The 27373-nt window shown below is 39.1% G+C and overlaps 1 protein-coding gene and 1 non-coding gene across 3 annotated transcripts in view; both read left to right on the top strand.

Annotated features, from left to right (window-relative positions):
• Positions 1–27373, top strand: part of LOC126281408 (zinc finger SWIM domain-containing protein 8 homolog) — a 463855-nt gene that overhangs the window by 356739 nt on the left and 79743 nt on the right. For both annotated transcript variants that reach the window (XM_049980356.1, XM_049980349.1), the window contains exons 9-13: positions 4003–4348; positions 9828–10564; positions 12863–13039; positions 14007–14193; positions 18161–18317. In XM_049980356.1, coding sequence (XP_049836313.1) covers positions 4003–4348; positions 9828–10564; positions 12863–13039; positions 14007–14193; positions 18161–18317 — 1604 coding nt within the window. The remainder of the gene's footprint in view (positions 1–4002; positions 4349–9827; positions 10565–12862; positions 13040–14006; positions 14194–18160; positions 18318–27373) is intronic.
• On the top strand, positions 8497–8571 carry Trnal-caa (transfer RNA leucine (anticodon CAA)). The gene has a single exon. It is a non-coding gene; the product is annotated as a tRNA-Leu (tRNA).

Below are 27373 nucleotides of genomic sequence, written 5' to 3'. Positions count from 1 at the left end.
AATGGCCATGGGTAGTTGGGCTGTATGGAAGGGACTTCTTGGTGTGGAACAGGTGGCGGCTCTTGAAGTGGAGTCATTGCTGGTGGTTGGTAGTTTAATATGGAATGAGGTTATAATGAGGCCATCTTTGAAGTGGAGGTCATTATCGAGGAGGTGGCTTGTTGAGTTGAGTAGAACAAGGTGAAGTGAACAGGGCAGAAGGTGTTGAGGTTCTGGAGGAATCTGGATAGGGTGTCCTCATCCTCAATCCAGAGCATGACACTGTCATCAATGAATGGGGACCAGGTGAGGGGTTTAGGATTTTGGTTGTTTAGGAAGGATTCGTCTAAACAGTCCATGAATAGGTTGGCATAGGATGGTGCCATATAGGTGCCCATAGCTCTACTCCGTATTTGTTTGCGGGTACTACGTTGAGAGGAGAAGTAATTGGGGTTGAGGATATAGTTGGTCATGGCGACTAGGAAGAAGGTTGTTGGTTTGAAATCCATCGGGCATTGGGAAAGGTAGTGTTCAATAGTGGTAAGGTAATGGGTATTAGGGGTCTTGGTGTAATGGAGGTGGCATAAGTAGTGATGAGCAGGACACTGTGTTGTAAAGGAACGGGAGCTGTGTAGAGTCAGCAGATGAAATGGTTGGTTGAAGGTGTTGGTCTATGAGAGTATAGATTCTCTCGGTGGGGGCACAGTAATTGGCCACAATGGGGCATCATGGGTGGTTGAGTTTATGGACTTCAGGAAGCATGTAAAAGGTAAGAGTGCGGGGAGTTGTAAGTGTGAGGTGAGAGATGGACTCTGGGGAGAGATTCTGGGATGGGTCTAAGGATTTGAGGAGAGACTGGAGATCATGTTGGATTTCTGCAAAAAACTGGTTCAAATGGCTCTGAGCACTACGGATCTTACCATCTGTGGTCGTGAGTCCCCTAGAACTTAGAACTATTTAAACATAACTAACCTAAGCACATCACACAAATCCATGCCCAAGGCAGGATTCGAACCTGCGACCTTAGCAATAGCGCGGTTCCGGACTGAGCGCCTAGAACCGCGAGACCACCACAGTCGGTGGATTTCTGCAATGGGGTCGCTGTGTTAGGGTTTGTCGGTGAATGTATCTTACACCTGGTGGAGTCCTTCTACCAGGTAATCCATGCAGTTCAAAACAACAGTGCTGGAGCCTTTCTCAGTGATTAGGATCATAAGGTCAGGATCAGTTTTTAGGTGGTGGACTGCAGTTCTTTTGGTGGATGTAAGATTAATTTGCATGTTGAGGGATTTGGGGAATGATGTTGAGGCAAGGTTCGAGAGTAAGAAACTCTGGGAAGCTAACGGGGTGGTTTTGGGGCAGTGAGAGTGGTTCATGGTGGATGGAGGAGTGAACTGAGTCAGGCAGGGTTCAACATTTGTCTTCGGTAGAGTCTGTAAAGGCCTCAGTGACACCCTCGGTATATTTTGAGAGGGACAGCTCGTCATGGCATATGCATATGCAACAAACACATGTGGCAAGGCTGTATGGAAGGGGCTACTTGGAAAGTGCTCCTCAGCAGCACTTTACTATCCCCCACCCCTACCCTGCTATCCCTCCTCCTCCCCACCACAGCCTCTCTCATCATGAGCTGCTGCTGCTGCTGCTGCTGCTGGGTGCTGCTCATAGTTTGGGTTCAGCCGCCAGTGACTGTGGTCGTGTGTGTGAGTTGCATTTGTGTGTGTGTGTGTGTGTGTGTGTGTGTGTGTGTGTGTGTGTGTGTGTGTGTGTTTTGTCTATTTTTGACTAAGGCATTGTTTGCCAAAAGCTTATTTTTTAACAGTCCTTTTGTTGCGCCAATCTGTGACTCAGTGTCACCGCTATGTAGTGAGAAGCACCTATCTTTCTATAGCATTTGGTGAATTTTTTACTGTGAAATGGTGTTGACTCTAATGAGTCATTAACAAACCGTAATTTTGGTATGAAAGTAACACACACAATTGTCATCTGGAACTCAGCTTGGTCACTTAAATCAAATGCCATGTTTGCTCATGTGTCATACTTCACAATTTTTAAAGTAAGACACCGTAGTGGTCAGGTCAGATGTTAATATATCTGCTTCACTATTGTCACTAATTTGGCTAGAAAAGGTGATGGAACATTTGAAAATCTGGTGACTTGAAAAGTTGTTTCATCAGTTCGCAAAAAATGACGATATTATCTAGTTCCTGGTAAAGTGTGCACACATTAAAACTACTATTTTTGTAACACTTTATTTCAGTCAATTTCTTCTTTGCTGATGGAAGTAAATTTAATGCCATTAATGCTCTCAGTGTAGGAGAGAAACAGATCAGACTTCCATTCAGGACAATATGCATATATGAAAGAGTGGTGGATTGAAAATATTCGACAGAAATCTACTGAGTAGAAGGATGCTTTAATAAGCTTTACGCACTAACGTGGCCCAGAAAATTCATTTTTTATCAGGCTTGGGAATCTCTGTTAAAGAAACCCACCAGGAGCTGCTGTTGCACAACTATCAGGGACTGTTGCACAACTATCAGGGATGGTCCCTGTATTGACGGGAATGCTCGTTCTCTCACTTTAAAAGAAATCTACAGTGATTAAACCATTATGGCCTTAGTGACACATTTACACAATTCCTCATCATTTCATGCAATCACAAAGTGTGTGCACAAAATACGTTGCACTTTAAACTGGAATGAAACTAGAATGTCAATAGCATTGCACAATAAAATGACATACTCAGAAATCTCTATAATACGAATCCTTTCCAAAATGTGCCAAACTGCCTGCTATGAACTCCTCCAAAATTGACAGTGGTGTAAAACTTGGAGGCAGTTTATACGATGTGTGTTGCAGCTGTTACACAACAATTTTACTACCATGATGTACAGTCCCATGGTAATGCACAGTTAAATTTTGAAGTTTATAACCAATTTGATTTGTTAAATTTTTTGAGTTGTTCTGACTCGATCTCAGTTTCTAATCTTCAGAATTTTGTATATATTATCCCCCCCACAGAGTCCTACATGATTGTCGAACATAATAGAATATGCAAGATTTATTTTAAGTACCATGGGAATTTCGAGTATATTTTAAATGCACCTCTACATTTTTGCTATTGTCTAGGATCTTATATGCTTGAATTGCAGAATGAAATTTAGCTTTTAGGTGGTTCAGAGCATGGTCTTTTTAATGAAGGCTCTCTCTCTTTTTTTTTAAGTAGACAAAAAAATAGGCATCTTTGGTGTTTTCACAAAAAACATCAGCTTTGTCCACAGTTTGTAAACTATGGAAAGCAGCAGCATAATTACTGGTGAATTATTGTGTGCTGAGTTTCAGGTTTATCCTGCAATTACTTCTAGAGACGTAGAAAACTTAACATTTTTCTCCCAAGCATTATATTTTCGGTGGAGTTGGCTTCAAATTATCCATCTGTATATTGCTCAAGAAATATTTTATTATTATTGCCATTAAGAGTGTGCAGAAAGTTGTACAAGGTGGCATAGTTTTGTTATAATATCCTTTGTTGAGTAGTGTGGCTGGAGGTAGTAAAATGCCCTCTTTGAAATAAAAGTTATTTATTACAAGATTCAAATTAAATACAACTTCTGAGAATAGTATCTACACAACTTGAGAACAACAGTGTCTAGAGGACCAGCGAAGATTAACGATGATGCAATTCCACAAGGTTTGGAACTTGTAGGCAATCCATTAGTGATGACATGGTTGGCAGCTAGACTGTAAGACAGTACCTTGTCTCTTCTATTAACCTCCTAGGTGAGGCAGGGGCCGTACTTGGCCTGCAAAACATTTTCATAAATGTGGGAGTAGAGATATTCAGGGGCAACCCTGCATAAACCACATGCCTCTAGATCCTGTGGCATAGCGACCCAACTCTAATGGTTAGATATGTTTTGAGAATGGTACGTATTTTAATTTGCGCCATGATTTTACCTGTTATCTGTATTGGATTGTTTGCTAAAGATTTCCTATTAAAAAGTGTGCTTAAAATTTCAGGTGAACTCCTCACAAGCGGTTTTGAATTGTGAACATCCAGCTCAGCCATCACACCATCACCACCACCATCACCATCGACATCACAACAACTTGAACCAGTTCCTCCCCGTCCCACATACACGGCCACACGTGAGCTGCCATGGGGGCTCTCGCTCTTCCACGTGTCTGACTACTATCGACTTCCCATATCGAGAGCGTAGGCGGCACCACTCTCGTCATGATTTTGGTGGCCACATTCCAAATGTTGATATGGTGGTACGGTTTCATCGTATTGTACATGGACTTGGGTCACCAGCAGATGGTGATGACACACGTGATGGAAACCGTTCAAGTGTTAGTAGTGAAGGTAAGTCAATTTTCCTCAAACTATGGGTATTTGTTGTGCTAATTCAGTGATACTGTGTGACTAGTGCTGATTAACTTCGTTATTTTTACTTTTTATAAATAGCTTAAGACGTGTTTGGGGGATGGTTGATTAGAAAAAGAGATGGCTGATGTTCTTCATAATCTGAATTTGTGCTCTCTGTCTAATGACCCTAAACAGATAGTTGTGATAATGACTCACTGGTGTTGAAAACCAGTAACTGTAATATATCTTACTAAATGCAATCTTATACTTCTACTGTGTTTCTTTCCCCCATTCCTGTCAATTGTTCCCTTATGCTCTCCTTGAAACTCTGTACAACCCCTGGTTCTTTTAGCTTATCCAGCCCCCATGTCCTTATTAAATTCCCACCTTTTTGCAGTTTCTTCAGTTTTAATCTACAGGTCATAACCAATAGATTGTGGTCAGAGTCCACATCTGCCCCTGGAGATGTCCTACAATTTAAAACCTGATTCCTAAATCTCTGTCTTACCATTATATAATCTATCTGATACCTTTTAGTATTTCCAGGATTCTTCCATGTATACAACCTTCTTTTTTGATTCTTGAACCAAGTGTTAGCTATGATTAAGTTATGCTCTGTGCAAAATTCTACCAGACGGCTTCCTCTTTCATTTCTTAGCCCCAAACCAAGAAGAATGGGTAGCTCTGAGGGATGAAGTAGTGAAGGCAGCAGAGGATCAAGTAGGTAAAAAGACGAGGGCTAGTAGAACTCCTTGGGTAACAGAAGAAATATTGAACTTAATTGACGAAAGGAGAAAATATAAAAATGCTGTAAAAGAAGCAGCAAAAAGGAATACAAACGACTCAAAAATGAGATTGGCAGGAACTGCAAAACGGTTAAGCAGGCATGGATTGAGGACAAATGTAAGGATGTAGAGGCTTATCTCACTAGGAGTAAGATAGATACTGCATACAGGAAAATTAAAGAGACCTTTGGAGAAAAGAGAACCACTTGTATGAATATCAAGAGCTCAGGTGGAAGCCCAGTTCTAAGCAAAGAAGGGAAAGCAGAAAGGTGGAATGAGTATATAGAGGGTCTATACAAGAGCAATGTACTTGAGGACAATATTATGGAAATGGAAGAGGATGTAGATGAAGACGAAATGGGAGATACGATACTGCGTGAAGAGTTTGACAGAGCACTGAAAGACCTGAGTCGAAACAAGGCCCCTGGAGTAGACAACATTCCATTAGAACTACTGGCAGCCTTGGGAGAGCCAGTCCTGACAAAACTCTTGCATCTGGTGAGCAAGATGTACGAGACAGGCGTAATACCCTCAGACTTCAAGAAGAATATAATAATTCCAATACCAAAGAAAGCAGGTGTTGACAGATGTGAAAATTACCGAACTATTAGTTTAATAAGTCACAGCTGCAAAATACTAATGCGAATTCTTTACAGACGAATGGAAAAACTGGGTGATGCGGACCTCGGGGAGGATCAGTTTGGATTCCATAGAAATGTTGGAACCCGTGAGGCAATACTGACCTTACAACTTATCTTAGAAGAAAGATTAAGAAAAGGCAAACCTACGTTTCTAGCATTTGTAGACATGGAAAAAGCTTTTGACAATGTTGACTGGAATACTCTCCTTCAAATTCTGAAGGTGGCAGGGGTAAAATACAGGGAGCGAAAGGCTATTTACAATTTGTACAGAAACCAGATGGCAGTTACTATACTCCAGGGGCATGAAAGGGAAGCAGTGGTTGGGAAATGAGTGAGACAGGGTTGTAGCCTCTCCCCGATGTTATTCAATCTGTATATTGAGCAAGCAGTAAAGGAAAAATTCGGAGTAGGTATTAAAATCCATGGAGAAGAAATAAAAACTTTGAGGTTCGCCGATGACATTGTAATTCTATCAGAGACAGCAAAGGACTTGGAAGAGCAGTTGAATGGAATGGACAGTGTCTTGAAAGGAAGGTATAAGATGAACATCAACAAAAGCAAAACGAGGATAATGGAATGTAGTCAAATTAAATCGGGTGATGCTGAGGGAATTAGATTAGGAAATGAGACAAAGTAGTAAATGAGTTTTGCTATTTAGGGAGTGAAATAACTGATAATGGTCGAAGTAGAGAGGATATAAAATGTAGACTGGCAACGGCAAGGAAAGAGTTTCTGAAGAAGAGAAATTTGTTAACATCGAATATAGATTTATGTATCAGGAAGTCGTTTCTGAAAGTATTTGTATGGAGTGTAGCCATGTATGGAAGTGAAACGTGGACTACAACTAGTTTGGACAAGAAGAGAATAGAAGCTTTCGAAATGTGGTGCTACAGAAGAATGCTGAAGATAAGGTGGATAGATCACATAACTAATGAGGAGGTATTGAATACAATTGGGGAGAAGAGGAGTTTGTGGCACAACTTGACAAAAACAAGGGATCGGTTGGTAGAACATGTCCTGAGGCATCATGGGATCACAAATTTGGCATTGGAGGGCAGCGTGGAGGGTAAAAATCATAGAGGGTGACCAAGAGATGAATACACTAAGCAGATTCAGAAGGATGTAGGTTGCAGTAGGTACTGGGAGATGAAGATGCTAGCACAGGACAGTGTAGCATGGAGAGCTTCATCAAACCAGTCTCAGGACTGAAGACGACGACGACAACAACAACAACAACAACAACAACAACAAATGCAATCGTGACATTTATATGTATTTCAAACAGATCACATGCTACAGTTTGTCACTTTTTAATTTCATTGACCTTTTTGACTGGATGTTAAATACTGATTTCCATTTCAAAGATGGGTGCTTGTTTCAAAATTCACTTTATTAAAGATGACATTCAGATCCTCAATAAGTTGTTTCAAGGGCAGCGGGTATGTTGTTACAATATCTGTTCACACGCTAATTGAGTTTCAAATGATGTAATCTTAACAATTAACATAACAAAAATAAGATGAGTGATTTCAATATCGTATTGTCTACAGTTGCTGTCATGTCAGCTTATAAAGTCAGTTTAGCAAAAAAGTTTTGTTGAAGCAGTAGTCCAGAACATTATACATTACTGTTGGTCACCTAATTCCATTCTAAAACTTTTGCTCATACACTCCTGTAAAGATTCAGTACCTAGCGCATTATAAAAATGAGAAGTATTCCCATCTGTATACAAACCAGCGTGATGTCATAAATTTGCTAAGGAATATAAGTGATCTGTTGTGCCTCGATCCTTTGCAACTGCTTAGCACCCAGCTAGTAGTTTATTTAATAAAATTTGCAGAATGAGATTTTCACTCTGCAGCGGAGTGTGCGCTGATATAAAACTTCCTGGCAGATTAAAACTGTGTGCCCGACCGAGACTCGAACTCGGGACCTTTGCCTTTCGCGGGCAAGTGCTCTACCAACTGAGCTACCGAAGCACGACTCACGTCTGGTACTCACAGCTTTACTTCTGCCAGTATCCGTCTCCTACCTTCCAAACTTTACAGAAGCTCTTCTGCGAAACTTGCAGAACTAGCACTCCTGAAAGAAAGGATATTGCGGAGACATGGCTTAGCCACAGCCTGGGGGATGTTTCCAGAATGAGATTTTCACTCTGCAGCGGAGCGTGCGCTGATATGAAACTTCCTGGCAGATTAAAACTGTGTGCCCGACCGAGACTCGAACTCGGGACCTTTGCCTTTCGCGGGCAAGTGCTCTACCAACTGAGCTACCGAAGCACGACTCACGTCCGGTACTCACAGCTTTACTTCTGCCAGTATCCGTCTCCTACCTTCCAAACTTTACAGAAGCTCTTCTGCGAAACTTGCAGAACTAGCACTCCTGAAAGAAAGGATATTGCGGAGACATGGCTTAGCCACAGCCTGGGGGATGTTTCCAGAATGAGATTTTCACTCTGCAGTGGAGTGTGCGCTGATATGAAACTTCCTGGCAGATTAAAACTGTGTGCCAGGAAGTTTCATATCAGCGCACACTCCGCTGCAGAGTGAAAATCTCATTCTGGAAACATCCCCCAGGCTGTGGCTAAGCCATGTCTCCGCAATATCCTTTCTTTCAGGAGTGCTAGTTCTGCAAGTTTCGCAGAAGAGCTTCTGTAAAGTTTGGAAGGTAGGAGACGGATACTGGCAGAAGTAAAGCTGTGAGTACCGGACGTGAGTCGTGCTTCGGTAGCTCAGTTGGTAGAGCACTTGCCCGCAAAAGGCAAAGGTCCCGAGTTCGAGTCTCGGTCGGGCACACAGTTTTAATCTGCCAGGAAGTTTTAATAAAATTTGTTTTGAACAATAATTGTTATTCTGTGTGTGTGTGTGTGTGTGTGTGTGTGTGTGTGTGTGTGTGTGTGTGTGTGTGTGTGTGCTCAAAATAACAATTTCAAGCACCCAAAGACAAGCCTTTAGGGGTGCAAAGTAAATTGTATATCTTCATTAATATCACAAGTTGTGACTGATGACAGATCTTTAAATTTGAGTTCTGTATTTATAAGTTTTGTAAACATTCAGGGAGCAATTACCCTGTCTGGGAAATTAGTAATAAGATTTACATTAAGCAACTGTGTTGCACTTAAGAGTATTAAACTGCTGTGTAGTAAAGAGACAATGTAACTAGTGTACACAAAGTTCACTCTGCTGTATAGTTAGATTCTGTTTGCTTCAAAGATCATGTGAATGTCAGCATTGAAAGTTAACAGAGATGCTTTTTGTCAAGAAACTGTGTATACATTGTGATGAACATTGTCTCGGAGGCAGTGTCTTAGGAAGCTCCTCAGCTGATTGGACAGCCAGTAGTAAGTTGAGGAAGAAAACATCTCTGAATGCGGATGGAAAAAGAACTTTTGGCATTTGTGTACCCTCCATGTGTCTGTATGCGTGATCTTGCTGTGGCTCAGACAAAGAAGAGAATTTCAGAATTCAGCAGATGAACGATAGAAGCATGTGTGACTTGCAGGTTGCATTCATTTCTGAAACAGTTTTGAATTAATATATATGACCACTTAATTCGCGTCTGGCTGCATTCCACCCCCCCCCCCCCTCCCCTTCAAGTAAAGGCGAAATAGTTTCCAAAGGTCTTAGCAGGGAATGAAGCTGTATTTTAATAAGGATTTGGTATTATTGGAATGAGATTAGATGAGTTAATTGTCGATTAGTTTTGCATTAATTGCAGGGAAATGGTGGTTAATTTTCAGTTCTTTAATTCTTAGATGGTGAGTAATTTGGGTTTGAGAAGGTGTGAAAGTGGAGATTTCAGCAAGAAAATAAATATTTTCTTGTTGCTTTTATCTTAATTGTTCTCAAATGAACTGTCTGAAGCGGTGTAGATTTCACTCATGACAGAAGTGAAAGATACCTTTAGATTACTGAAATGGGTGCATGTGCACATGTTGCATTACAATGAAGTATTGTTTCTGTACTATTTACACTAACCAGTTCACAACTTAAACAATTTTGCATGTTGAAAATATTTCTGGGCTCTAATACTAATCATGAAATATATTAGGTTTCTGTGAAAATGACCCGGATGGTGACATGCTGATGGACAGCAGTGTGCTAATGAGACCGGAACTCCGTATGCCTGCAATGTGTGGTGTCGGGGACACAGACTCTCAGGAGGGCGGCAGCAGCGACTCTGCCAGCAGCATCGGGAGTGGCGTACATGCAGCAGTAAGAGGTATTCCTGTGGCTGGCAATGAGGCAACTAGTCACAGAATTTCATCGCACCTCTTGCAAAGTGGTCATGATTCAGTGTTTGACCTTCCCGACCTAGATATGGCACGTCACACCACTGTTTCACCTCGCCGCGATACTGCAGATGCTGATTCAGACACTTCTGCGGGTGGTATTTCGCCCTCCGAAGACATAGAAGGATTGCGGAGGCCGTCCAAAGATGGATCATTTTCTTCGTCAAATTCTGACTCCCAGCAGTCTGGAGACGAGTATAACCTTTATTATTATGATCCTAAGGCTTTAACTGCTGGCTCGAGTAATAATGCAAATGAAAATTCCAAGTCTGCAGGGAAGAATGATCCTGTGGTACCTGCTTCAGTTTTTTCAAACTTGAGGAAGACTGAGGATCCCTGGGACATCCTGTTTGCTAGAGCAGAGGGTCTACATGCACATGGACACGGGAAAGAAGCCTGCACTCTAGGTGTGCGCCTCGCAGAGGAACTTCTCGCCAACCCTCCGGACCTCATGATAGAGTTGCCACCAATGCCCACAAAAGGGAAGAGAAAGAAGGTAATTTGTTTAGTTTCTATCTCGTTTTGACTACTTGTTGCAAATGTTTTTGAAGAAAACTGCCACCTGTTCACAGTATGGGTCTCTCTCTTGGTTTCATCTTAACTAAAAGTCATATTGGATTCAAAGGGCACATTCCCAAGTCGGCATTCTCTCACTTAACTGTTGAAAACACGTAAAGATGTCATTAGTGTTAAATTTAAATATGTCATCAGAGACAGTAGATTGGTAATGATTTAAAAAAGTTTGGAGGACTTTCTGCCTGTCTTTCCCACAACGTGCACCACTCATCTGCGCTGTATAATGCATTTAACAGTCTACTTGTTCTACTCATTTTCTTCCTATATGATATCCTTAGTTATATCACATTAGTTATCTTGAGTTGAAAATAAGGAATACATTAATTTCAGAGAACCACCTTTTTCATGTTACGGATCTCTTAGTTTCATCTCTAGTAATTGTCAGACCGTAATGTATGGTTTGCTACACGCAAGTTTGCAAATGCATTCCTCAGCGAGTGGCCCAAAGGTGTTGATTGTTCTGTTAGATTTTGACTTTGGATAGTACAATTTGTGACCTTGCCTCTCTAAAATCCAAATAACTATTGTATGCAGTACAACCCGTGATTTACTGTACTGGTTGCTTAGATTGCCTTACAGAGATTTTTATTTATTTATTTTTGTTTTTGTCTTAATCTTCTTTCTTTGTGAAGAACATAATAGAAGTTACAGAAAGTTTAAGAGGTCCATTGTGTCAACACTGAGTCAGTTTATCTGACATGAACCATCTTGCCAGGTTAAAACTGTGGATCAGACTGGAAATAGGACAGTTATTGTTGCCCTTTCCGTGTTTGAATTTGAGGCCAGCACTGGCAGGGAAGTTAATATATGTGCACATTACACTGAGGTGACTAAAGTCGTGGGATAGTGATATGCACATATGCAGACGGTGGTAGTATCGTGTACAAAAGACATAAAAGGGCAGTGCATTGATGGCACTAGCATTTGTACTCAGGTGCTAAATGTGAAAAGATATATGATGTGATCGATTATGGCTGCATGATGGGGATTAACAGACTTTGAAAGTGGACTGGTAGTTGGAGCTATACACATGGGACATTCCATTGTGGAAATCATTAGGGAACTCTGTATATCCAAGATCCACAGTGGCAAGAGCATGCTGAGGATACCAAATTTTGGGCATTACTTATCACAGACAACACAGTGGCAAATGACCTTCACTTAATGATCGAGAGCAGAGACTTTTGTTTGGAGTTGTCAGTGCTAACAGACTAGCAACACTGTGAGACAACAAAAGAGGCAATGTGGGATGTACGACAAATCTATCCGTCAGGTCAGTTTGACAAAATTTGATTTTAATGGGCTAAGGCAGTAGACGACAGACGTGAGCACCTTTGCTAACAGCATGAATCACATACAACGCCCCTCCTGGGCTTGTGACTGTATTGGGTGGACATTAGACAACTGGAAAACTGTGGACTGGTCACATGAGTCTCAATTTCAATAGTTGAGAGCTGATGACAGTGTTAAAGTGTGGTACAGATCCCACAAAGCCATGTACCCCAAGTTGTCAGTAAGCCACTGTATAAGCTGGTGGTGGCTTTGTAATTGTGCGAATTGTGTTTATGTGGAACGGACTTGGTCCATTTGTCCAACAGAACTGATCTTTGACTGGAATTAGTTACATTTGGCTACTTGGAGACCATTTGGCTGCCATTCGTGGATTTCATACTCCCAAACAATGATGGAATTTTTATGGACGACAATGCACAGTGTTACCAGGCACAATTGTTCACAATTGGTTTGAAGAACAGTCGGGACAATTTTGCCAAATGATTAAGCTACCAGATGTGTGGACATGAACCCCAACGGACGCTTATAATAAATAATTGAGGGATCAATTCCTTCACAAACTCCTGTACTTGCAACAATTTTGCAGTTATGAGCAGCTGTAGGTTCAGCATGGCTCAATACGTCTATAGGGGACTTCCAACGATTTGTTAAGTCATGCCATGTTGAGTTGCTGCACTACATTAGGCAAAAGGAGGTGCCACACAATATTATGAGATATCCCATGACTTTTGTCACATCAGTGTATGCTGCAGTATGAAAATTTGATTATAAATTGTGTGTATCTGGAAGTACTCCCAAATTGTTGTTCAGTGTTTATCTAATGTTATTGTATAGCCTATCAGTTATGAATTTCATACTAAATTACTGTTATGTGATGCTTATGGTGTGTCTTCTTATAGATGTGTATTGTGGGGAAATGTTTCAGCAACAAATAAATCCTGTGTCTCATCAAATAAGCTGTCTAGCATCGGCTACACTAGCTAAGTGTGCCTTCCTGTGCACAGTACTGGCAGAAAATCTGGAACATTCCCACCTGGCATTCAGGGTGGGTTTGTTCGGACTTGAAATGGCTCGTCCACCGGCAAGCACCAAGCCACTCGAAGTGAGTACTAAGTTCCCAATTAAGATCATTTGTTGGACTGAAACTATAGTAGTAACCACATAATAGTTGATAGACAAGTAAGTACCAGGAAATAGGTACTGAAATGGATAAGGCATGTCTAGTCATCTTATTTTTGTTAAAGGGGGTGGGAGAGTGGTGATATACAAGCATAACTCTAGAACGCACGGAAAAATTTTCCAGACTGGCTTTTTTTTGTGTATGCGGCTGTGGGCATGGTAAGATGAAAGAGAGACTTAGAACAGTTAAAAATGGTGGTTTCATTGGGAATGGGAGGGAAAGGAGATGGTATGTAAAAATAATTGAAACAGGCAATATTAATGTCAAATCCATTGTGTTGGGTGTTATCAGGCTGATTGGTGACAGTCGTGATAACATTTCTCACCCTAAAAGTGTAAGTAGGGATGTACTAAGACCAGAAGAAAGGCACAGAAATGTATATAGCATTCACAAATTTTGGAAAAGTGCTTTGTTGATTGTGAATGAGAATGGGTTGCAGGAGAACAAGAAAAAGTGGTAGTTAATAGCTTAATATAATGTAAGGAAACAGAGGGTGAGCATAAAGAAGAAAAGATGATAAAGGGTGTAGTGCATGTGAATTACAGAAGAGTGTCGACTGTAAACATTCCTGTCAGTCTCAAATTTTATATTAAATAAACTAGTTTTATTAGTTTCTCATCACATGTAATACTTTCCTCAGAACTGTTTTAATCTGCCTAATGCCATTACCCTGTATCTTAATTAATAACCCTTTATGCAACACAATCATCAAAATTTATCTATAATTTCTGATTTTATCTTGGAAGTTAAAATTTCCTTCTGTTGCACATCGGTGTAATATGCATGATATGAAAATATTCACACACACAAGCCTGCTGCCTCTTTTTTTTCCCCCCATTGTCAGGAAGAGCAACACATTAAAGAAATTATTACTGGTTTCAATTTTCAGGTGAAACTAGCAAATCAGGAGTCAGAATTAGTAAGTCTCTTGAAGCGCATCCCTCTAGGAGCTTGGGAACTTAAAATTATTCGGGAACGTGCAGAGCAACTAAAAGACGGAACATTGCGATCTCGTGGGGAAGCTCTGCTCCCAATCATGCTTGCCAGCTATCTTTTTGATGTGCTTGTCATGCCAGGTATGTTATCTGTTAACTTTGTTCAGTTTTTTTATTTATTTCTGTTTAGCATGCCTTAGTTCACTTGGCCTGATCATAAGCTGCAGTCTGTTGAACTTTTACTCTTAGTTCATATTTTATAACATTTTCATGAAATTGGTGTTAGTGCTACCATTTTGATATGTTGTATGTATTTTGTACTAATCAGTAGAAAGTTAACATTTAAACTTAGAAGGAATCACAAGATGAATATGCATACATAGGTGGAAAGACATAAAAAATGGTTTGGAGTTGATACGGAGGGGCATTGTGGGGAAATGCCTTGGTGATGGAAATATTGTCATGTTGTAACCACACTATAGTCCAAATATGAAAGCAGGGTCATCAGTGAAATACAACACTTGATACTAAAAGTGTGTTTATTATGAGCAACATTGTACAGGCAGAACAGAACTGAACCCCTAGGTGGAGAGTGTAGCTATTTATACGAACACTGAATATTCCAGAATATACAAACACCACAGAAATCAGAAATTTTGATAACCTACCAGCAGTGACAAATAATAAATGACAAGTAACTTGTATGCCACACAGCATGCAGCACAGCTCTTGGCATAGCTCCCTCTCTCTCAGAAACACTTGACATGCAGTTTCAGAAGTTCTCATATGAGCTGACTACAGCATCCTGAATCCAAGTCTTATCAGTAGCCCTTTGTTATGACAAAGCTGGTGGATCCTCACATCCTGGTTACGTTGTCACACTGTATTCATTATGACAAGCATCAAAGGAAGTTCCTTCCATCAAAGCTTCATGATTATTCACCAGGACTTAAATTTCCTTGAACAAGAAGCTCTCGTCATCGATGTGAGTGGCAGGACTGTAATAGGGCTTCATACATAGAAAACGGAAATCATGTATACACTTTTACCTTCTTGGTGGATGGCCCTAATCTTCAACTTACTTTATGACATCCAGCAAGCAGCAAAGGATACGATACGGTCCAAAATGGCTCTTCAATAACTTTTCCAATACTTAACGTACAGCGGTAAAAATCAGTATCAGTTCTGCCAGGCTGTAACACACTGGCTGCTTCTAGGGATTATAGGGCTCTTGGTCTTTGTCCTGGGTGTCCACAGTTCATAAGTGAGTCAGCTGTCTTGCTTCTTCAGTCTCAGTGATGAAGTGTTTCACATAGTATCATTTGCTGAAACGGGAGCAGTCTGTTGGTAATTGTTTTGGCCTCTGTGACTTTGGAGCAGAAGAAATGCTATGAAGCCTTTAGTGTTTGGCTGCATAGGCCAGCCTGAGTGCAGTTCTACAATTGTTAGGACATTAGACTCATATTTGGCAGGATGACTGTTCAAACTCCCTTTAGGACCTCTAGGCTAAGATTTTATGTGGCACCCATAAACGGATTATGTTAAATGCCTGGATTGATGATGATTATGAAGCCCCGTACTCTGTGACAGAGCATAGGGGAACAATGTGAGAGACCAACACCGCCATGCTAAGCAAGGTCCTAGTGGAGGTGGTTTGCCACTGCCTTCCTCCGACCGCAATGAGGATGGATGGATGGATGATGATGATGATGATGACGATGACGATGACGACGACGACACAACACCCAGTCATCTCGAGGCAGGGAAAAATCCCTGACCCCGCCGGGAATCAAACCCAGGACCCCGTGCTCGGGAAGCGAGAACACTACCACGAGCAGCGAGCCTGGATTGGGTCATGTTAAAAAGGAAATGGCAGATTTCCTTCTCCATACTTTCATCTGTTAACAACCTGATCATTGGTGAAATGTTAAACCCTGATCTTCCTTCCTTCTGCATTATTCAGTGCTTTAAACTGCAGAAATGTTGAATAACTTTGCAGTGTTACTACTTGCTATCAGAACTTGTGAAAGTGAAGATTATAACATCGTGTTCATAGCAGATTAAGTTGGATAGCAATAACATACAATAGAAAATCCAGGATGGAATGCAACAATGTTACAAAAAGGAAAGTTGTCACTCACCATATAGCAGAGATAGCAGCTAATTCTCTTAGTTTCACAGCAATGATCAGAAATAGTGGTGTTCTGTGCATAACTGTTGGTGGCTTTACCTTTTGGCACAGTTTGTGTTTTGCTATGACAGTTTCCGCTATATGGTGAGTAGTGACTTTCCTTTTCATAATATTAAACATTAGAAAATCCAGGATGGAATATAACAATACCAGAGAAGGGAAGTTGCTACTCACCATATAATGGAGATGCTGAGTCGCGATAGGCACAATAAAAAGATTCATACATTTAAAGCTTTCAGCCATTAAGGCGTTTGTCAACAGTACACACACACACACACACACACACACACACACACAAACGCAGCTTGCACACACATCTCCAGTCTCAGAGAGCTGAGACCACCTAGGCCTTAATGGCCAAATGCTTTAATTGTGTGAATGTTTTTATTGTGCCTATTGCGACTCAGCATCTCTGCTATATGGTGAGTAGCAACTTTCCTTCTCTGTTATTGTTACTTTTCGTAATATTGTTACATTCTATCCTGGATTTTCCATTTTTGATTTTTGCATGATGGCTTTTTACGATCCTAACCCAGTGCTGCTTTCCTTTGTTACCATTTCCTAATGCATCCCTATACTCAATGTCCATCCTTCTTTCCCGTGTTTCTCTTGTTGCCTCACTCTCCGTTATATGGCGAGTGGCAACTTTCCTTTTCATAATATAGTAACATACAATAAATTATCATAATACTGATGCTGACTTCGCAGGCTTGTGCAACTGACTAGTTTTAGAATTATGACAATCAAAATTAGTACCTACATTTCTGTAGTTACAATTTTAACAAATTTATGATTACAAAAGTTAATTTTAGTTCTGTTAGATTTCACTTAGCCATACATTATAAAATGTAAATACATATTGATTACTCAAAATAATATAGTATTAGATGATTACATCTGAAATTTGTAAAATACACCGCTTTGACAATATGTAAGCATCAAAATTTTTAGTTAAACAGTAGATAATTAATCTTCAGTTTTGCTGACATTTACATTGTATTGCAGCATTTTATATTTTTGATTGGTATGTATGACTTCCACATAACTTAAGTGTGAAATAGTAAATACAATAATGTTTACATGACTGACTTTTACATGTATAAAAAAAGAACTGGCAGTTAGTGGGGACAAATTTAAAAGTAACAAGACAAAATGTGAGGGTGATTGTTTGGTGAATACAATGTTGGTCACTTTAGTGAAGTCTCCCTTGATCTGCCACATTGCAGCCTGAATTAGAAAACATACATGAAACAGAATAAATAACATAAAAAAAAGACGCTTATGTAGTTTCAAGGTGCATTTACTTTTAGTGGGGAATTTAAGAAAATACAATAGTTGTCTACATACATCTGCAAAAAGGTGATAAGATCAGCTTAATTAGAATAAGCACAGGTCAATATTCTCCTGACACTGCACTAGTGAATGAAACTGAAAATCTCGTGGAGTATCTTGAGAATGAAAGGAATTTTTCCCTAGTGCACTACAGTGTTTTTCTAAGATGTGTGTTGATTGAAGAATCAATACTGTATTGATAAAAAATGTAATAAAATTGATGAAATTGTAATGAAACAATACACTAATTTTATGGTAGAGTATTGCTGGCTGAAAGTTGCTTTACAGAAAGAAGTTGTAGTTGTAGTAGTTGTTGTTGTTGTTGTTGTTGGCAGTAAGTGTAGGATTATTTTTTGTCTTTAATTGCTTTATTATTACTGCTGGAAATTGGTCTTAGAAGTGCAGAGCAATAGCAAACTTGACTTTTATGTTTCAAAAGTATTGCTTGTTAGATTGGCATGAGAGCAGATATGAAATACTTCATTACTGTCAGATGACTTCTAACCATAGATAGTACAAAATAATAATACTGTATTTGACTAAAAGTGCACAATGCTGATTGACATTGTTTATAAATTTAAACAGGAGGACGGGAAGTGAGGTGTCAGTTGCAGAATCAGTCACTGCGGTTGCCAACAGATGAGACTCTGGGTTTTGAGGCTGCAGTTGCTGCTCTTGGTTTGAAAGCTAATGTGTCGGAGGCTGACCACCCACTCCTCTGTGAGGGAACTCGAAGACAGAGGTTGGTAATAGTACTCATAGTCTTAAAAATTAGATTGTGATTATTATTTGTACAGGGCTTACCAAAAAGAGTTGGGTGTTTTTAGTTAATACCAGCTCTCCAATTTAACATTTCAACTATTACATTGTGTCACATTGTTGTCTATGCAATATCTTTTCAGTAGTAATGGAACTGTATTTGTGTGAGCACTGTGCATTTGTTATGAAAACATTTTCTAAAAGTGGGGCTTTTGTGTTTTATCTCGAGAGCAATTCAGCCATGACTTGAATTTAGGTTGTAAAAGACAAGCGAGTTCCTAACACAATTTTGTTAAGAGCGAAAAACTTCAGAATAACAGGTTCAACTCTAGAACAAAAGTCAACAGGTCATCCATTGTCAGCCAGAAAACCAGGGAACATCGAACAAGTAAGACAAATTGTGGGGCCTAGACTGTACTGCCCAGATGAGAAACACACTTCTGCTATGCAACCCTCTGATAGCAGCATAAGATGACTACTTAATTATTATCTGTTTTGCACTACTTACAAAATATTCACGGTTAAAAAGGCACAAGGTGATGCTAAAAACATGACGTATCCTGGAACAGATGCTTGAAGTGACGATATGTGACTTGGTTCTCATGACGAGCGACTGACTCATTCCAGTTAATTAGTTGTGTTAAATAGCAAAATTGTGCTGTTGATATGTTCCACATAATTTTGTTTATCATGAATTTGGTCTGTGGAACGAGGAACTTACTAACTCAGATTATAACATGAAAGGCATGCACATATATCCTCTTCACAGTGACTGAGTGAAGTAGAGTCATGAAGTGTGTGATTGGGCCCTGCTTCTCTGATGAGAACAGTGGACAAATAGTTATGGTGACTGCAGAATGTAATCAGTGAATACTTGAACATTTCCTGGTACCTGATTCAAAAGTAGTTACTGAAACTGCTTGTGGTTCCGGCTAGATGGGGAACTGCTTACATTGCTAACATTATGAAGAATTCTATGGGATTAAATTTCTTGGTCACCTGACTTATTGTGATGTTGGCGATGGGGATTAAATTCCCTGGTCACCAGGTTTCTCATAATGTTGTCATTGCATGGCCTGCATTCTTCCCCTAACTTAGCGTTTCTGTCTTTACTTTAAAGTGAGGCCCTGCATAAACAAACCACTTACATTGGTAACTGGACAAATTTATAGGGCCCATATAGCAAAAATGGATACCAGTTATATGACGATGTTCGGAAATATTTAGATTGTAGAATAAAGGCTTGTTTTTGATGGCTCTTAAATGTCTTTTGTATCCCAATACATCATATCAATAATCATCATAAAATATTGTGTAATAAACACTCACTTTTTTCTTTGCAGCTTGAAGTGATTATGGCTTTCAAATTAAAACAGGGATTATGTGGAAGTTTTGTGGAAGTAGCTATTATTGTGAAAGCCCTTCAGTGGATTTTTTAATGCGTGTAATTTTGTAAAATCAAGAGTTCAGGAAATGTCATTCATGGGTTGATTATTTTCCTGTATTTTAAAATATGGTTCAAATTGCTATTATTCAGAGTCATTGTAACATTTAAATAGCATTTACAGTCAGTATTCTCACACTCTATCTGTTATTTTATGTGATCATTAAATATATTTTTATTTAATCATTAAATATGAAGGTCTGGCCACATGATCGAAAATGCTCTGTTATTGGATAGCGTTGTGGTGACGTCACAGACTAGGATTAAGACTAAGCTATACATGTGTTATAGGCCCGTTAGCCGAAGTAATGAGGTTTTTACATACTTTTTCTGCAAGCAGTTTAGCTATTTAGTGCTGGAAAATTCAATTACAACTTTTAAGTAACAATAGAAAGGAATTTTGTGAACGATGATAGTGGAAGCCTTGTGAAAGTTGATGCGTTTGCTCCACCCATTTAGAGCGGCGATATGTGTGACGACAGACATTCTTTTCCCTGTTCCCTGCAACATCATTAAGCTCGCTCAAAACTAAAACATTATGGAACTGTTGCAAATGGGTTCGTATATTATAACTAGATTGTTGACTGTCATTTGTGAGATGCGACCCAAAACACAATAAAATTGTTCTTGACCAAGCTTGGTGATGATTCCCTTTCTAGAAGACATTCAGCACTCATTCTGCATTCAGCAAGCGTTCAGTGGCACAACTGATAGTGCATCTGACTGTAGATCAAGAGGTCACACGTTCGAATCCTGAAAGGGTCGTATATTTTTAAAACTTTAACATGAAATGCAAAAATAGCGTTAGTAAGAACTGATTGTAGCAGTTATTTCGATTGTCGGATGTATTACATTTAGCTTCACACAATAATATTCAGTTTCTGATCAGCGTGGTGAAATTTTGTAATTGTGATTTAGTTTTCATATGAGAAAACTGTCAAATAGTTTTAAAAATTAGTTAAATGTTATTTTGGATTAGATTCGAACCAGAGATCCATGGACATTATCTTATAAACTGCTTTAACTGGACATCATCTTATAAACTGCTTCAACAACTGTGCTACTGAATAATTCAGATATTAGAAGACTTCAGATATAGGTGGGTAACATTTTTGCTAGAAGTTTAATTTCATTGAATGACACTATTCTTTGTTGTAACAGTGGGAAAGCATATCTCAGATGTAGGTTAATGTTAACTTTACAGTGCAACACATTTTTGATTAAGTTAGTGAACTTGTGCGTCAACGTGGTGGCAATTTGCTGGTACAGTGCAACAACATTTTATGCATCTTCTCATTCTGTGGAAAACTATGAAACAACTTTTCAGGTGTTTTTATAGATGTATTTGTACAATGACACTGCACACCATTTGTAAAACATTTCCTGAAATGTAAATTGCGAAACAAGATATTGCTGTGAATTAGCGTTATGACAGTAGGACCAGCCAGTGACATCACGGGCATCACATGACTTGAATTTAGTGTTTCAGTGGCTTTTCAAATTATTTGAATTTCATTTTTGTATTTTACAAAAGAATACTAAAATTCAAGAGGAAAAATGTTATGTTAGGAGCATAAAATGACGTAATTAATCATTTGAGATAATTTCCAGTAAACAGTTAAATACACCCTATTCATGTACAGGCAATGGGAGAATTGCATTGACATATCAGTCAGGAGATGTCATACTAGTACACTGTTATCTGGACCAAAGTCTAAGATTGTTACAAAAAGTCTTCTAGGAATTACTAGATAGAGCCACTTGTGATATAGTCTTCTGCATAAAAAAGTGAAGTTCACATCGCAAAATCATATCTTACACAGATGAAAAAGATCCTTAACTTTCATGATCCTTTCGTTTTACTCAAAGTACCTGAAATTATTCATAGCTACTTTAGCATGCTTTTAACGCCTATGGTTTCTTGCGTTTTTAGTGAAAGAAAATCAGTTTTACTCAAAGTTCTGTATTGTTTATATTTTTGCAAAGTATTACATATCACAGCCCCAGTCGGATAACTATGGATATTGTGTGAAGGTGTTGCTGTAAAATAAACTAAAACCCCCTTTTTACACTTTTCAGCAGATTAGAATAAGTTACTCATACTGACACTCTCTTTATATTGTTCAGAATAGGAAATTAAAACAATTTAAACTTACCATATTTTAAAAAAAGTCTGAAATATTTGTCTTCGTTTCTTTCTAACAGCGATTCTCTCTACTCTTTTATGAACTCGCATCAAGAATATATTGAAGTTGTAATATGAGATGTTCTAATGTGAGCTAATCATTATTAATTTATCCTAAACAATATTGGTTAAAACACTAAAGTTGGCTGACTTTGTAAACAGAGAACAATAGGCACAAAATCTATAGCTTGTTGCCAACAAGGTGGTCACTTGGGTCATGGATGTCCTGGGTGAGAAAGAGGGCGGAAATTTTCATGTTATGGAGCATCTTGAAGAGGAATGTTTCTGTCTGACATCATGTCATACCTACCTAAAACTGCACACCTAGTATGGATTTGTGTATTTCGTGTCAAGAGTGACAACAGTTGACGAAAGCCCATTAGAGAGACTGCCATCTTCAAAAGCAATGTTTATTTGTATAAATAACTGTTAAATTAAATTAAAGCTCTTGTAATGCAACACAATGAGCAGAAGGAAGGTTGCTACTTGAATCACTATTGTCAGATCATGATTATTATTAAGGCAGTGCCTTCCCCACCCTTCTAAGCACTGTCAATAAATAACACAGGCGGCTGTGATCCAAGAAGCTGATAATGAAAATCTTGCTTAATGCACTAACACTATGTTACATGATCAATAACTTTGCGTGTAGTCTGTCTTTCCTGTGTTATTCCAAGGCTGACTTTGAGGAGAAGTATGATGCACCTTTTTCAGAAATTGTGTGAAAATTAATGTTAAAGGTCATGATAACACTAAAGAAAACTTATGATGTGGGAAATATGACACAGTGTTGTTAATGATGGGAAGGCATTTTATTGAGAGAGTAAGACTTCTTTTGGGACTGACAAAAATGAATGTAAAAACTGAGAGAGCATAATATGCCGGAACGTAACAATGGGGTTTCGCTGTAGTTTTTACACCCCCATAATATGATCTCTACATAGCATTTGGTGGTCTGCTTTTTGTCAGGGAAGGCAGTGTTGTTTCATGCTGCGTAGCCATTAAGTAGCTGTAGATGATTCACAACCAATTTCTCATGGCATGTAGCTGTGAACTTCGCTGAGAAATAAATCGAGCATTATTTTTCTGCATTGTTGTGGTCTTCAGTCCTGAGACTGGTTTGATGCAGCTCTCCATGCTACTCTATCCTGTGCAAGCTTCTTCATCTCCCAGTACCTACTGCAACATACATCCTTCTGAATCTGGTTAGTGTACTCATCTCTCGGTCTCCCTCTACGATTTTTACCCTCCATGCTGCCCTCCAATGCTAAATTTGTGATCCCTTGATGTCTAAAACATGTCCTACCAACCGGTCCCATCTTTTTGTCAAGTTGTGCCACAAACTCCTCTTCTCCCCAGTTCTATTCAATACTTCCTCATTAGTTATGTGATCTACCCATCTAATCTTCAGCATTCTTCTGTAGCACCACATTTCGAAAACTTCTCTTCTTGTCCAAACTAGTTATCGTCCATGTTTCACTTCCATACAAGGCTACACTCCATACAAATACTTTCAGAAACGACTTCCTGACACTTAAATCTATACTCGATATTAACAAATTTCTCTTCTTCAGAAACGATTTCCTTGCCATTGCCAGTCTACATTTTATATCCTCTCTACTTCGACCATCATCAGTTATTTTACTCCCTAAATATCAAAACTCCTTTACTACTTTGTCTCATTTCCTAATCTAATTCCCTCAGCATCACCCGATTTAATTTGACTGCATTCCATTATCCTCGTTTTGCTTTTGTTGATGCTCATCTTATATCCAGATGGTTCACTTCATACTTAACTGGTAGAATGCAGAAGGTTGAAACAGTAAACCCACATAGTACACATAGGGCATCAGATTATTCAGACTGGGGATGTATCAAGAATGGGGTACCACAGGGTTCTGTCTTGGGGCCTTTATTGTTTTTAATATTTGTTAATGACTTGCCTAATTATATTCATGAAGATGCAAACTTGGTTCTCTTTGCAGATGACACAAGTATTGTAATCAAGCCTAAAAAGCAAGAATCAGCTGAGGAAAATGCAAATAATGTTTTTCAAAGAGTTATTAGGTGGTTTTCCGCAAATGGACTTTCATTGAACTTTGAAAAAACACTGTACATACAGTTCAGTACAGGGAAAGGCATAACACCGGAAATAAATATAGAGTGTGGGGGAAAATCTTTAGCTAAAGCAGATTGTTCAAAATTTCTGGGTGTCTGTATTGATCAGAATTTAAACTGGAAGACACACATTGACAATCTACTGAAACGATTGAGCTCAGCTACCTATGCTATTAGTGTCATTGCAAATTTTGGAGACAAGCACATCAGTAAGTTAGCTTACCATGCATATTTTCATTCGTTGCTTTCTTACGGAATCATCTTTTGGGGCAATTCATCACTAAGAAAGAACGTATTTATTGCACAAAAACGTGTTATCAGAATAATGTCTGTGGCTCATCCAAGATCATCTTGTAGACAATTATTTAAAGAATTAGGGATATTGCCAGTAGCTTCACAATATATATACAGCCTAATGAAATTTGTTGTTAGTAACTCACATCACTTCAGAATTAATAGCACAATCCACAGTTACAATACTAGGAGACAGGGTGACCTTCACTACCGTTCATTGAATTTGACATTGGCACAAAAGGGGGTGAATTACACTGCCACAAAGATTTTTGGTCAATTGCCAAACAATATCAAAAGTCTAACAGACAACCAATCGGCATTCAAAAGTAAGTTAAGGGAATTCCTGAATGACAACTCCTTCTACTCTATAGACGAATTTTTAGACATAAGCCAAAGAAATACAGTTAGCATTAACAATTGTACCGTATATAAGACTAACAATGATTATTTGGGATAAATGAATCTTTTGTACTTTGACACGTTTCACATCATTACGAAAAAATCGTGTTCATGATCCATGGAACAAGTAATATAACTAACTAACTAACTAACTCCTCTATTCAAGACACTATCCATTCCGTTCAACTGCTCTTCAAAGTCCTTTGCTGTCTCTGATAGAATTACAATGTCATTGGCGAACCTCAAAGTTTTTATTTCTTCTCCATGAATTTTAATACCTACTCCGAATTTTTCTTTTGTTTCCTTTACTGCTTGTTCAACATAGAGATAGAATAACATTGGGGAGAGGCTACAACCCTGTCTCACTCCCTTCCCAACCACTGCTTCCCTTTCATGCCCCTCGACTCTTAAAACTGTCATCTGGTGTCTGTACAAATTGTAAATAGCCTTTCGCTCCCTGTATTTTACCCCTGCCACCTTCTGACTTTGAAAGACAGTATTCCAGTCAACATTGTCAAAAGCTTTCTCTAAGTCTACAAATGCTAGAAACGTAGGTTTGCCTTTTCTTAATCTTTCTTCTAAGATAAGTCGTAAGTTTAGTATTGCCTCTCGTGTTCCAACATTTCCACGGAATCCAAACTGATCTTGCCCAAGGTCCACTTCTACCAGTTTTTCCATTCGTCTGTAAAGAATTCACATTAGTATTTTGCAGCTGTGACTTATTAAACTGATAGTTTGGTAATTTTCACATATGTCAACACCTGCTTTCTTTGGGGTTGGAATTATTATATTCTTCTTGAAGTCTGAGGGTATTTCGCCTATTTCGTACATCTTGCTCACCAGATAGTACAGTTTAGTCAGGACTGGCTCTCCTAAGGCCGTCAGTAGTTCCAATGAAATGTTGTCTACTCCGGGGGCCTTGTTTCGACATAGGTCTTCCAGTGCTCTGTCAAACTCTTCACGCAGTATCGTATCTCCCATTTTGTCTTCATCTACATCCTCTTCCATTTCCATAATATTTTCCTCAAGTACGTTGCCCATGTATAAACCCTCTATATACTCCTTCAGCCTTTCTGCCTTCCCTTCTTTGCTTAGAACTGGGTTTCCATCTGAGCTCTTGATATTTATACAAGTGGTTCTCTTCTCTCCAAAGGTCTTTTTAATTTTCCTGTATGCAGTATCTATCTCACCCCTAGTGAGATAAGCTTCTACATCCTTACATTTGTCCTCTAGCCATCCCTGCTTAGCCATTTTGCACTTCCTGTCGATCTCATTTTTGAGACGTTTGTATTCCTTTTTGCCTGCTTCGTTTACTGCGTTTTTATATTTTCTCCTTTCATCAATTAAATTAAATATTTCTTCTGTTACCCAATGATTTCTATTAGCCCTCGTCTTTTTACCTACTTGATCGTCTGCTGCCTTCACTACTTCATCCTTCAAAGCTACGCATTCTTCTTCTACTGTATTTCTTTCCCCCATTCCTGTCAATTGTTCCTATATGCTCTCCCTGAAACACTCTACTACCTCTGGTTCTTTCAGTCTATCCAGGTCCCATCTCCTTAATTTAGCACCTTTTTGTAGTTTCTTCACTTTTAATCTACAGTTCATAGCCAATAGATTGTGGTCAGAGTCCACATCTGCCCCTGAAAATGTCTTACAATTTATAACTTGATTCCTAAATCCCTGTCTTACCATTATGTAATCTCTCTGATAACTTTTAGTATCTCCAGGATTCTTCCGTGTATACAACCTCCTTTTATGATTCTTCAACCAAGTATTAGCTATGATTAAGTTATGCTCTGTCCAAAATTCTACCAGACGGCTTCCTCTTTCATTTCTTTCCCCCAATCCACATTCACCTACTATGTTTCCTTCTCTCCCTTTTCCTACTGATGAATTCCAGTCACCAATGACTATTAAATTTTCGTCTCCCTTCACTACCTGAATAATTTCTTTTATCTCATCATACATTTCATCAATTTCTTCATCATCTGCAGAGCTAGTTGGCATATAAACTTGTACTACTGTAGTAGGCATGGGCTTTGTGTCTATCTTGGCCACAATAATGCGTTCACTATGCTGTTTGTAGTAGCTTACCCGCACTCCTATTTTTTTTTTATTCACTATTAAACCTACTCCTGCATTACCCCTATTTGAGTTTGTATTTATAACCCTGTATTCACCTGACCAAAAGTCTTGTTCCTCCTGCCACCGAACTTCACTAATTCCCACTATATCTAAATTTAACCTATCCATTTCCCTTTTTAAATTTTCTAACCTACCAGCCCGATTAAGGGATCTGACAGTCCATGCTCCGATCCGTAGAACGCCAGTTTTCTTTCTCCTGATAACAACGTTCTCTTGAGTAGCCCCCGCCCGGAGATCCAAATGGGGGAATATTTTACCCAAGAGGACGCCATCATCATTTAATCATACAGTAAAGCTGCATGCCCTCGGGAAAAATTACGGCTGTAATTTCCCCTTGCTTTCAGCCGTTCGCAGTACCAGGACAGCAAGGCTGTTTTGGTTAATGTTAAAAGGCCAGATCAGTCAATCATCCAGACTGTTGCCCCTGCAACTACTGAAAAGGCTGCTGCCC

The sequence above is a fragment of the Schistocerca gregaria genome, chromosome 1 (assembly GCF_023897955.1).
Source record: "Schistocerca gregaria isolate iqSchGreg1 chromosome 1, iqSchGreg1.2, whole genome shotgun sequence".
NCBI lineage: Eukaryota > Metazoa > Arthropoda > Insecta > Orthoptera > Acrididae > Schistocerca > Schistocerca gregaria.
The sequence above is the reverse complement of the archived record's forward strand: the minus strand, read 5'-3'. Positions and strand labels throughout refer to the sequence as shown.